This window comes from Mustela putorius, unplaced genomic scaffold (genome assembly GCF_011764305.1).
Source record: "Mustela putorius furo isolate JIRA1106 unplaced genomic scaffold, ASM1176430v1.1 tig00003845_pilon_pilon_pilon, whole genome shotgun sequence".
Taxonomy (NCBI): Eukaryota; Metazoa; Chordata; class Mammalia; order Carnivora; family Mustelidae; genus Mustela; species Mustela putorius.
The window spans coordinates 36,204,197-36,217,532 of NW_025421998.1; the positions used below are offsets into that span (position 1 = coordinate 36,204,197).

At 38.5% G+C, this 13,336-nt stretch overlaps 1 protein-coding gene across 8 annotated transcripts in view; it reads right to left on the reverse strand.

The window, feature by feature from the left end:
• HEPACAM2 (HEPACAM family member 2) overlaps positions 1–13,336 on the reverse strand; it is a 64,456-nt gene that overhangs the window by 16,620 nt on the left and 34,500 nt on the right. For all 8 annotated transcript variants that reach the window (XM_004776421.3, XM_045062699.1, XM_045062701.1 and 5 more), the window contains exons 5-8: positions 3,822–3,947; positions 3,707–3,731; positions 3,577–3,614; positions 2,230–2,303 (exon numbers count right to left, since the gene is read on the reverse strand). In XM_004776421.3, coding sequence (XP_004776478.1) covers positions 2,230–2,303; positions 3,577–3,614; positions 3,707–3,731; positions 3,822–3,947 — 263 coding nt within the window. The remainder of the gene's footprint in view (positions 1–2,229; positions 2,304–3,576; positions 3,615–3,706; positions 3,732–3,821; positions 3,948–13,336) is intronic.

Below are 13,336 nucleotides of genomic sequence, written 5' to 3' on the forward strand. Positions count from 1 at the left end.
CACTTATACATGGATATTTTTCAATAAATGCAGGACAATACTGTAAATGTGCTTTCTCTTCCTTATGCTTTTCTTAGCATTTTCTTTTCTCTAGCTTACTTTATTATAAGAATACAATATATAATACAAATATACATTAATTGTTGATGTTACTGGTAAGACTTTTGGTCAATAGTAGGCTATTGTAGTTAAGTTTTGGGGGAGTCAAAAGTTATAGGCAGATTTTTAACTGGGTAGCCTTGGCATCCCTAACTCCCATGTTGGTCCAGGGTCAAGTGTACTTGAGATCAACTCTTGAGTTTCTTTGGTATGGGGGTGTTCAGGAGCTATGACAAGAGCAAACTCTAGGTAATAACTAACTTATTCACCTAAGTTCATATCAGAGCTGGCAACAAGTAATAAATTTGTTCATTTCATGCCATTGTTTTCTGTCCAATTCCCCAAAGAGGTACTAAATGGACAGCAAAAAGTACAGCAACTAGACAGAGGAGGAAGATTCCACGTGTTCATGTACCACAAGCTGAGAGATGATTCTTATTTTTAAAACTCAGAAGTTAGTTATTTAATTTATTTTCTTTCTTAACTTCAACTTTGAGATCTTGGCTTTATTATTATTTTTCCTTTTCTTCTCAAAGCCACTGCATTTGGCTGCTAATCTTCACACATAACTGCCATGCTGGCTTCTCCTAGTGCAGGTTCTCCTACACAGGTCCTGCTCCACATCCTTTTCCTTCTGTTGTTGGTGTTGATTTCTTACTTCTTCCCCGTGAAGAATCTTAGCTGATTCCTCAGGAGTTTTCAGCTTAGAAGATGGGCATGGCTCCAAACTGAGTTATTCTACTTATGACAGAAATAAGTAGGACTTCTGATATGTAATCAGAGCACTCATTTCTCTGCCCCAAGTTCTTGAGGATTATAGCATTTTGAACACACAGGTTCCTCCCAGTAACATCTTGAAACTGGGTACTAATTAATCACAAGGTTAAATTTAAAGTTTCTTACATAGATCTCACTCCTTTCTCATGAATTCCTAGGAATAAAAACTGCATTATTTTAAATAAAGAAATTCTTGGCTTCAACAACTCCATTCCAAATCTTACCAGTTCTTCAGTTTCCTTCTCTCCCACTTAAAAGCCACACCTGAGAGGGGGCTTTCTGTTGTGGGTAGAAGCTGTTTGAAATAATTAATCTACAAATATTTGTTTTTGTCTTTTTCACTGTAGAAGTGAAAGGTGAGCCAGTGCTGTTTGAGACTGAATAGGGCAGTGCTAAGCATTGATGGTGGTGTTACCAACGTGCCCTCAGGAGGAGGAAATCCAATCAGTCTCCCTCTATTACTCACATAGCATTTGTGCAAAGTCTGTGGCTAAGAAGATTACTGTATGAACCTTACTCATTGGTAGAACTCACTGAATAGGTGAGGTAACCAATCCCTAATGACAAATAGTTCTTTAAAAAAAAAAAAAAAAAAAAAAAAGGAAATAAAAAGGCCCTAAAGCAAGTAGTGTGTTTATGGCCCCTTCCCTAAATGAACTATCTTAGGGAGGAAAGGCAGCAGAGGTGACTGTCCCTACAGAGATCTATAAAAATGCTAATGACCTGATGAGCTCAGAGAACATTCTTTAGGTCTGTTAAACAAAACAGATTGTTTTAAAGACCTTGCCTTTGCAAACTGAAAAATGTTTCAGATGCTGTAAAGGCCCCCCTTCTCAGGTCTCAAGCACCTTGAGGATGACAAATAAAGATGTGTACTTGCATACTTTGGGTTTATATGGTACCTTTCTACTGAAGAGCATAAGAGTATGATTAAGGGTATGATCAATTGTCTATGCAAGCTATGAGGGGAAGGGAAGGGAAAGTGAGGAACAGAAAGGGCTAATCAGTGAAGTGACAGGCTGTAGCCATCAAGGGGATGCAGAATGATTTAAATCAGGGTCCCCTGGTCCCCTATCTGTTCAGTTCTCTTAATTTCAACCTAGTTAGTTCTCTCTTTGCTGAGCTTACCAGGTAAAAAAATGTTTACGAATTAGTGTAACTTCCTAATTCGTGTTAGCCTTACTTATAAAGGCCAAGAAAGATGCTTTATTTAGCTCCTCAGATCTGGCGACATCATTCACTACAGAGCAAGTGAACTCTGCTGAGGGTAGCACAGCCATTCGACCACACTGCCCGAGCGCTTAACTGAAGGCCGCTTACACCTCTGGTTAATCAGCCACTAGGAAAACCAACCCTGGGAACACCAGAAGCATCTGGAAAAGCAACAAATTCATATATTCCGAAGTCATCCAGAGCATCTTCATGGCCTGAAATGTAAAACAAATACTACTTACAAATCAAATGTCTCAAACTACTATTGTAGCTTTTTTTAAGGCTTTGTAAAACTTATCTTTATTGTTGCTTCAAGTGGTATGAGTATCAACCAATTTAAGGTTTCCTAATCCCCTACAGTCATATTGCCATTAAACAGTGTTAGAAATCACTCCTTCCGAAGCTGAGAATTGAAACTGACTTGGGACAATTATTCTTAAAGCCTGATGTGGGAACGGCGTATTCTATATGCAAATGAACGCGTGTGGGCAGGCTTGTCCCTTGTAACTCTCAGTTACCAAAGAGCATACCGAGGTTTTTCATCCTGGGAGTCACAGCATCTCTTAACTACACATAATATGTACTGTACCCTGCCAGATCTAAAACAGATACCATCAGAACTAATAAGAATATGTAATTAAATACAGCTGCCCATGGGTCCAAAATATAATACAAGGCAATATCGAAATCACCCAAACTGTCATCTGTAAAATGATGGGAGTGGAGTGGTTGGGAGGAACGAGATGGTCTCTGGGGCTTGGTAAGAGGAAGCAGACCCACATTAACGAAGCATCCAGGCATATTAGGCACTCCACCCACAACATTGTATTTAATTCTCACAGCAACCTAGGTGTATGTGTTTGGCTAGGGGAGGTAGTTATTATCTTTATTATGTAGATGAGGAAGCTGAGGTCAGGAAAAATATTGGGGAAAAGTAGCATATACGGCACTGAAACCCAGCTCCATGTGACCCCCAGTCCTGAGTTAAAGCCCCATTGTTAGCTTAACAACAACTCTGTAGGGAGTCCCTAGTGAATGTCAATGAGGGACACTGCTGGGGACAAAGCAGCAGCAAAACTGTCAAAGCTCCCCTTTCCTCTTCTCCCTGGGCTGGCACTGCCCACGTTGTATCTGCTTTAGGAATGAATAAATTGAGAGGGTCCTGGACATTTTCAAAATAATACAAGGATCAATGGATTAGGATTCAAAAGAACTCAGTGATGGTGGGCAAGTGACTTAATCTCCAAGCTTTGGTTCTCTTGCCTGTAAAACGGAGTTGAGTGCCTTTATAGACTTGCATGACTTAGATAAAACCAATATACTTTGTAGAGTGAAGGCAATATTCAAAGGTAAGATACTGTATTATATCAATATTAGATTACATGAATTCTCTTTTATCAATAGTACATTATATGTAATAATTAATATCAACAATATTAATTTATATACATTAACACTGATATTAATCTCTTTCAGCATGGCCATTACCTGAAAATGTTTGAGCTTTCCTGTATTCTGTTTCTGGCCTGAAAAGACAAATGGGCATTTCTGTCAGTGAAAATAATTGAGGAAAAAGCATTCAGGGAAAAAATTATTTTTGTAGAAACATATGCATTACCTGCCTTCTAGCTTCTGTTTTATAACTAAAACCAAAAGAAAAAAAAAACATAATAAGGTACTTTTTAGTACACATATAAAATAATTTGTAAATTTCCTTTCTAATTTTAACCCACCTTTGTAGGGTTGATATTTTTTCCACAGGAAGAGAAGACACATGGATATAATCAAAAAGAGTGATATTCCAGTTATACTTGCTAAGGGAGACAATGATCTCCCTTTTTGTGCAAGCTTCTCCAGTCCTAAATAAAAAGACATATTTTAATATTTTTATTAAAGATCAATAATAAATTACTATAGAGTTTGATTTGTTTATGCTTTATCTGGGGACATTACTGGACCTATATATTATATATTATTTCTTTTGTGTGTGTGTATGTTTGTGTGTGGAGACAGAGAGAGAGAGAGAGAGACAGGGTGTTAGCAAGCGAGAATGAGAAAGTCCAAGCAGAAGGAATGCACTTATTAGAAAACACAGCCATTTGACCACAATGGCCCAAACTCTCTAAGGATATTTGTGGTTGGGAATGTGGTAAGCTACCGGGGATAATACTAATGTGTTGTACTAGAGGTAGCAAATAGCTTACGTCTTACTTTCCAACAGTGTTCACTGTGTTCACTGCCATTAACTTACATCTGTTTGATCTCATTGTATAAAACATCCCCAGTTGTTGAGTTGTTCTCTTTCCTTCCACCTCACTCATTCAGTATAATTCAGGTACACGGAATTTCCAGGCAGGTAATACGTTATTAAAGTACCAGAGGGGAGAAGAGAAATCATAAAGATCAGAGCAGAAATCAATGAAATAGAAACCAAAAAAACAATAGAACAAATCAACGAAACTAGGAGCTGGTTCTTTGAAAGAATTAATAAAATTGATAAACCCCTGGCCCGACTTATCAAAAAGAAAAGAGAAAGGACCCAAATAAATAAAATCATGAATGAAAGAGGAGAGATCACAACTAACACCAAAGAAATACAAACTATTATAAGAACATACTATGAGCAACTCTACGGCAATAAATTTGATAATCTGGAAGAAATGGATGCATTCCTAGAAACATATAAACTACCACAACTGAACCAGGAAGAAATAGAAAGCCTGAACAGACCCATAACCAGTAAGGAGATTGAAACAGTCATTAAAAATCTCCAAACAAACAAAAGCCCAGGGCCAGACGGCTTCCCGGGGGAATTCTACCAAACATTTAAAGAAGAACTAATTCCTATTCTCCTGAAACTGTTCCAAAAAATAGAAATGGAAGGAAAACTTCCAAACTCATTTTATGAGGCCAGCATCACCTTGATCCCAAAACCAGACAAGGATCCCACCAAAAAAGAGAGCTATAGACCGATATCCTTGATGAACACAGATGCGAAAATACTCAACAAAATACTAGCCAATAGGATTCAACAGTACATTAAAAAGATTATTCACCACGACCAAGTGGGATTTATTCCAGGGCTGCAAGGTTGGTTCAACATCCGCAAATCAGTCAATGTGATACAACACATCAATAAAAGAAAGAACAAGAACCATATGATACTCTCAATAGATGCTGAAAAAGCATTTGACAAAGTACAACATCCCTTCCTGATCAAAACTCTTCAAAGTGTAGGGATAGAGGGCACATACCTCAATATCATCAAAGCCATCTATGAAAAACCCACCGCAAATATCATTCTCAATGGAGAAAAACTGAAAGCTTTTCCGCTAAGGTCAGGAACACGGCAGGGATGTCCATTATCACCACTGCTATTCAACATCGTACTAGAGGTCCTAGCCTCAGCAATCAGACAACAAAAGGAAATTAAAGGCATCCAAATCGGCAAAGAAGAAGTCAAATTATCACTCTTCGCAGATGATATGATACTATATGTGGAAAACCCAAAAGACTCCACTCCAAAACTGCTAGAACTTATACAGGAATTCAGTAAAGTGTCAGGATATAAAATCAATGCACAGAAATCAGTTGCATTTCTCTACACCAACAGCAAGACAGAAGAAAGAGATATTAAGAAGTCAATCCCATTTACAATTGCATCCAAAACCATAAGATACCTAGGAATAAACCTAACCAAAGAGACACAGAATCTATACTCAGAAAACTATAAAGTACTCATGAAAGAAATTGAGGAAGACACAAAGAAATGGAAAAATGTTCCATGCTCCTGGATTGGAAGAATAAATATTGTGAAAATGTCTATGCTACCTAAAGCAATCTACACATTTAATGCAATTCCTATCAAAGTACCATCCATCTTTTTCAAAGAAATGGAACAAATAATTCTAAAATTTATATGGAACCAGAAAAGACCTTGAATAGCCAAAGGGATATTGAAAAAGAAAGCCAACGTTGGTGGCATCACAATTCCGGACTTCAAGCTCTATTACAAAGCTGTCATCATCAAGACAGCATGGTACTGGCACAAAAACAGACACATAGATCAATGGAACAGAATAGAGAGCCCAGAAATAGACCCTCAAATCTATGGTCATCTAATCTTCGACAAAGCAGGAAAGAATGTCCAATGGAAAAAAGACAGCCTTTTCAATAAATGGTGCTGGGAAAATTGGACAGCCACATGCAGAAAAATGAAATTGGACCATTTCCTTACACCACACACAAAAATAGACTCAAAATGGATGAAGGACCTCAATGTACGAAAGGAATCCATCAAAATCCTTGAGGAGAACACGGGCAGCAACCTCTTCGACCTCTGCCGCAGCAACATCTTCCTAGGAACAACGCAAAAGGCAAGGGAAGCAAGGGAAAAAATGAACTACTGGGATTTCATCAAGATCAAAAGCTTTTGCACAGCAAAGGAAACAGTTAACAAAATCAAAAGACAACTGACAGAATGGGAGAAGATATTTGCAAACGACATATCAGATAAAGGACTAGTGTCCAGAATCTATAAAGAACTTAGCAAACTCAACATCCAAAGAACAAATAATCCAATCAAGAAATGGGCAGAGGACATGAACAGACATTTCTGCAAAGAAGACATCCAGATGGCCAACAGACACATGAAAAAGTGCTCCATATCACTCGGCATCAGGGAAATACAAATCAAAACCACAATGAGATATCACCTCACACCAGTCAGAATGGCTAAAATCAACAAGTCAGGAAATGACAGATGCTGGCGAGGATGCGGAGAAAGGGGAACCCTCCTACACTGTTGGTGGGAATGCAAGCTGGTGCAGCCACTCTGGAAAACAGCATGGAGGTTCCTCAAAATGTTGAAAATAGAACTGCCCTATGACCCAGCAATTGCACTATTGGGTATTTACCCTAAAGATACAAATGTAGTGATCCAAAGGGACACATGCACCCGAATGTTTATAGCAGCAATGTCCACAATAGCCAAACTATGGAAAGAACCTAGATGTCCATCAACAGATGAATGGATCAAGAAGATGTGGTATATATACACAATGGAATACTATGCAGCCATCAAAAGAAATGAAATCTTGCCATTTGCAACAACATGGATGGAACTAGAGCGTATCATGCTTAGCGAAATAAGTCAAGCAGAGAAAGACAACTATCATATGATCTCCCTGATATGAGGAAGTGGTGATGCAACATGGAGGCTTAAGTGGGTAGAAGAAGAATAAATGAAACAAGATGGGATTGGGAGGGAGACAAACCATAAGTGACTCTTAATCTCACAAAACAAACTGAGGGTTGCCGGGGGGAGGGGGTTTGGGAGAAGGGGGTGGGATTATGGACATTGGGGAGGGTATGTGATTTGGTGTGTGCTGTGAAGTGTGTAAACCTGGTGATTCACAGACCTGTACCCCTGGGGATAAAAATATATGTTTATAAAAAATTAAAAATTTAAAAAAAAAAAAAGTACCAGAGGGGAGGTGTTTACTTCAAACACACTCCACTAATTTTTTTTTTAAAGATTTTATTTATTTATTTGACAGAGAGCGATCACAAGTAAGCAGAGAGGCAGGCAGAGAGAGGAGGAAGCAGGCTCCCCGCGGAGCAGAGAGCCGATGCGGGGCTCGATCCCAGGACTCTGGGATCATGACCTGAGCCGAAGGCAGAGGTTTTAACCCACTGAGCCACCCAGGCGCCCCCACTCCACTAATTTTTGACCAAAAAAGAAATTTTAATTCCTAAAATGGAATATGTGTGATTGTCAATAAAATATTTGAAGTCCCACATTGTAACTAGAATTCACTTTGCTTTACAAGTCATTTCTTTTAATATTCCTATATATTTTACTTATATATATTTTATTAGAATTCCTATAATATTCCTATATAATTTTTCAGTTTTGTTAGTTTAATAATCCATAAAGCAAGTCAAGTACTAAAAAAAAAAAAAAAAAAAAAAAAAAAAAAAAAACCAAACTGCTCTTTGCTGTGCAGACTTTTCTGAACCAGGTCTCCCAGGGATGTGGGGAGCCCCCCACAGCAGCCCTGCCACTGCCACTTCAAGGCCCAAGACCCACAAATAACAAGGGGAAGCCCAGTCCTCCAGGGGAGGAAGTTCAGCTGGGCAGACAGGGCTGATGATATGCCAGAGAAGCCCTCAGGGGCCCAGGAATCCCTCTGACAGAAAGTCCAAGTCTCAGAAGGTGGAAGGTGGCCTGCTGGTGGGTGGTCAAGGGGCAGTGGGGGTCAGGTGGGGTCAGGGCCAGTGGCAGCCCTGTGAACTATATAAAATATGGGGTAATAGCTAACATCTGCCTAGTGCTTATAATACATCAAACTCTGTTCTAAGACTGTATGATATATATAACCCATTGAATGTTTGCAGCAATCAATAAGGAAGTATTATTATCATCTTACAGACGAGGAAGCTGAGCCTTGCCCAAGGTCACTCAGCTAATAAGTGGGCAGAGGCCACATGTGGCCCAGGCTCTCGATACTTTGTGCTGCCTCCCTTTGATGTTATTTTTTTTTTTAGAAGATTTTATTTATTTACTTGAGAGAGAGAGAGAGAGCAAGAGAGATAGCACACAAGTCCGTGGGAGGGACAGAGAGAGAGAGAGAGAAGGAAAAGTAGGCTCCAGGCTGAACAGGGACCCTGGGATCAGGACCTAAGCCTAAGCTGAAGGCAGTTGCTTAACTGACTAAGCCACCCAGTGCCCCCCTTTGATGCTATTTAAAACCAACAAATGGCTACCTTAACACCTCTTTTAGACTATATATTTAGTCACAGAATTAATCTATATAGTGGGAAGTAGTTGTGACCTGCAGCTACTGTGAGTAATAGATGTCTTCCATAAATCATGTGAATCAGGTATTCATTTGGAAATTAATTGTGGAGGTTGCCTGTCCCAGTCCAGCTTTATGTGGGAATGAATGTCATGGGATATTTCTTCCATCTTGGAGTGGTGAAAAAAGCCTGGATAAACCTGGGTACAGTAAAGAACTTGGTGGCCACCCAGCTCTGCAATAAATATCCAGGTGGTACTGTGTTGTCTTCCCCAATAAAGGCTCTGCTGAGGTCTCTAGCAACAAAGAGTTGTATACAACTGTGTTGTATACAACTGTGGCTGTATACATATTCTCATGGCTATCTAGAACATTTCCATCTTTTAATCTTCCCAGAATCTTCACATGATATAATATAGATCAGACATGACAAATTACAGTTAAAAAGTCATGGGAATCATATTATCTCTTCTAATGTTCTCATATAATGCTGTTCACATATTCCCCTTAAGTCCTTAAGAGTTAAGCAAGGTTGTTTTTGCATTATCAAAAATATTTACTATCTCTGATGGGAAGTTTATAAATTTCTGATACATATTCAGAGAACTGTATTCTTTTTTTTTTTTTTTAAGATTTTATTTATTTATTTGACAGAGATTGCAAGTAGGCAGAGAGGCAGAGAGGAAGAGAAGCAGGTTCCCTGCTGAGCAGAAAGCCCAATGCAGGTCTTGATCCCAGGACCCTGAGATCATGACCTGAGACAAAGGCAGAGACTTTAACCCACTGAGCCCCAGGCACCTCCAGAGAACTGTATTCTTAAAATGTCCTTTCTGTAGGATGACTATACTGGTGCAGTATTTATTGCTTTTTTTCCCCTCTTTTTAAGATTTTACTTATTTATTTGACAGAGAAAGAGCTCACAAGTAGGCAGAGAGAGAAAGGGAAGCAGGCTCCCCACTGAGCAGAGAGCCCAATGCAGGGCTTGATCCCAGGGCCCTGAGATCATGACCTGAGCCTAAGGCAGAGGCTTAACCCACTGAGCCACCCAGGCACCCCGCATTTATTGCTTTTAAACACATTTTAAATTAAACTCAAACTTTGGGTGGAAGAAATAAATGCAGTGCAAATTGGTTTAAAATGAATGAGAATAGTGATTTTGGGTTCTAGATCTCCACTAGAATATCAAGAAACTTATTAGAAAGATTATTTTTCCTTCTTTTCTTTGTTAAAAATTTATCCACTGTTGGAAAGCTGACCTTTTAGCTTAAACTACTTTTGCATTTGGGTGATCTCTTTGTGAGGTTTAAGCCTTTCTTCAGATACTCCACTACTACCTGAAGGGTTTGTTCTTTCTAAAGAGCTGGGCATCACTGGGTGAGCCATTTGACTCTGATGGCCTTGATTCTCACACTAGTAAAATGAGGAGGTTAGAGTGAGAGGCCTTTTAGTTCTCTTTCTTCTCTAACATTCTAGAATTTGAGGCAGCCAGAGAGTTTTACATGAAGTAATACTTCTTATCTTAAAAAATGTGTCTAGGGGCACCTGGATGGCTCAGTGGGTTAAAGCCGCTGCCTTCGGCTCAGGTCATGATCTCAGGGTCCTGGGATTGAGCCCCACATCGGGCTCTCTGCTTGGCGGGGAGCCTGCTTCCTCCCTCTCTCTCTCTCCCCACCTGCTTCTCTACCTACTTGTGATCCCTGTCTGTCAAATAAATAAATAAAATCTTAAAACAAAAACAAAAAATGTGTGTAATTCTTATCTAGTTTGCCTAATACTAGTAGAGCTATATCAGCTTTCTTTTGGCTATTTGTATAGTTTATCTGTTCATCCTTTTATTTTCAATCTTTCAGTATCCTTACATATAAGATGTATATCTTATAAGAATCAAATTGTATTTTTTTGCATCAAATAGTATTTTTTAATCCAATTTGATAATATTTGTCTTTTGGTTGGGATACTTAGTACATTAGCATTTAATGGAATTACTAATAAATTTGATTTAGTTGACAATCATCATGCTTTCTATATTTCCTCTACTTTTATCTCTCTTGTTTTAATTCGGATTAATCAGGATTTCATTTTATTCCTCTTTTCTTCTCTAGCTACTCATTAGTTGTACATTTTTCTCTGTCTCTTAGACTTTGAGGATTAAAAAAAATGAATCAAAATTAATACTTTTACTGCTTGCCACTTCCTCTGGCTTCCACAATACAAAAGTAAGTTCCATATTAAAGATGAGAAAGCTAAGACTTCAGGATACAAAGTTGAACTCAATAATGTTTGACTATAATTCTATGTTCTTTCCACCACTTCCACCTGATCATTATGTAAGAAACAGAAGTCTTTCCATTCACTAAGCCCAAATCTACTCAGTTCTACCAACTGAAATTACAACAAATAAATAAAATCTTTTTCTGCACGATGCCTTCTCAGTTGTTTATTGAAACTCTTATATCTCCCCTGAGAATTCTCTTCTTCAGATTTAACATCCCCAGATGGGTTATTGTTCTTTGTGTGACTGATTTCCACATTCTCTACTGTCCTAGAGTTAGAATTTTGGAAACCCAACAAAAGCTAATCTATTTTACTTCTAAAATAAAATTCAGAAGGACCCATACTCTGGTGTGGTTGTCAATAAGATAAAGGCAAATAGAATACTCTCTTGAAACACCACTAGAGATAGAAAAGCAATGCAATAAAGAAGAAATACTAAATAACAGAATGGCATAATTTAAGATATAGTATATCATTTGGACACCACTTTTAGCAAATAAATATCCAATATTAAAATAAAAACTAGCCAATTTTCAGATATGCACACTTAAATGTATAAGCATTTATGTATATAAAACAAAATGTACATTTGTTTCCCACTTATTTGCTACAGATATAGCATATCAGTAATAATGTAAATAATTTTAAAAAATTAAAGTAACATTTACTAGGTACAGACAAAGAAATAAGTCTCAGAGAAACTAAAGTATTTGTCAGGAAGTCATAAAACTAAGATAGAACATAGGTTTTTTCCTACTGCAAGTTCAATTTTTTCCTGTTAACTCATGGTCAAGAGAATGGTTTTGTAATACAGGTAGGCTCCTATATATCCAGTTTTACCTCTAACCTTTTCTGATACCACACTTGGTGTGTTTTACCTCTTTCACTTGCTGATAGTCAGAGTGCCTTCACTAAAATTCCCAACTCCTCAAAAAAAGTATCCAGTGATGGGATGCCTGGGTGGCTCAGTTGGTTAAGCAGCTGCCTTTGGCTCAGGTCATGATCCCAGGATGCTCCTTGCTCGGCAGGGAGCCTGTTTCTCTCTCTGCCACTCTGTCTGCCTGTGCTCACTCGCTCTCTCTCTGACAAATAAATAAATATAAAATCTTTAAAAAAAGAAAAAAGTATCCAGTGCTAATTTATTCTTGCCAAGTTTCTGCTATGTACTTTACCATGAGAAAAACTACAGAAAAGCATTTTGGTATAGTCTCATTTGTTTTCCCCCTTAAGCCTGAAAATATGCTAATAATTATTATTTCCAAGTACTTCTCATTCTAATGGTGAAGTTACATTCCTGCATACATCAGCTCTTTGCCAGGCACTTCTGTGATTCTGAAGCTCAGCTATTGGTTTACCATGCAATGATTGGACATCTTCCATTTTAATAAGACATCTTCTTGCCTCTCCTCCATTTTTAACTTTTTGGCCCCTCCCCCCACTTTTAAAAGATTTTATTTATTTATTTGACAGAGAGAGACACAGCAAGACAGGGAACACAAGAAGGGGGAATGACAGAGAAAGAAGCAGGCTTCCCACTGAGTAGGGAGTCCCAGGACCCTGGGATCATGAATGGATTTGAGGGCAGATGCTTAACAACTAGCTACCCAAGTACCCCAACTTTTGTTCCTTTTGATTTGTGTTTCCTAAAATGATTGAATTTGCACATTCTGTCCTACAGAGGATCTTGCTTATTCTTTTTACTATTACTTCCTTATCTCTCTAATTAATTAACTAATTAATTATTATTTTTAAGTAGTCTCCATACCCAACATGGGACTCAAAGCCATACCCTGAGATCAAGAGTTGCATCCTCCACTGACTGAGCCAGCCAGGCACCCCTACTTCCTTATCTCTTCAAGACTCCTTCCTCATTGCTTTCTTGTCTCTTTTCCTCTTGGCCCCTGTTAGCTCTACATCAGAGAACCACCCTGTAGTGACCAGTGTCTGTACCCCCATACCTTGGTTATGGCAAAAGCCAAGCATCCTTTTCCTGGAGAATGAGGAATAGGGGTAATCTTTTTTCTAAGAACAGATGATCTTCCGTCTTAGGCCCCCTTCTTCCCCTAGAGCATTCTGAGTCTCTCCTCTCCTCTCAACATTGATTCTCTGTCTCAGAACGTGAAATTTGCACCCTTTCACAAAATTTAAAAAAAAAAAGCCAAATAGTCAAGGAT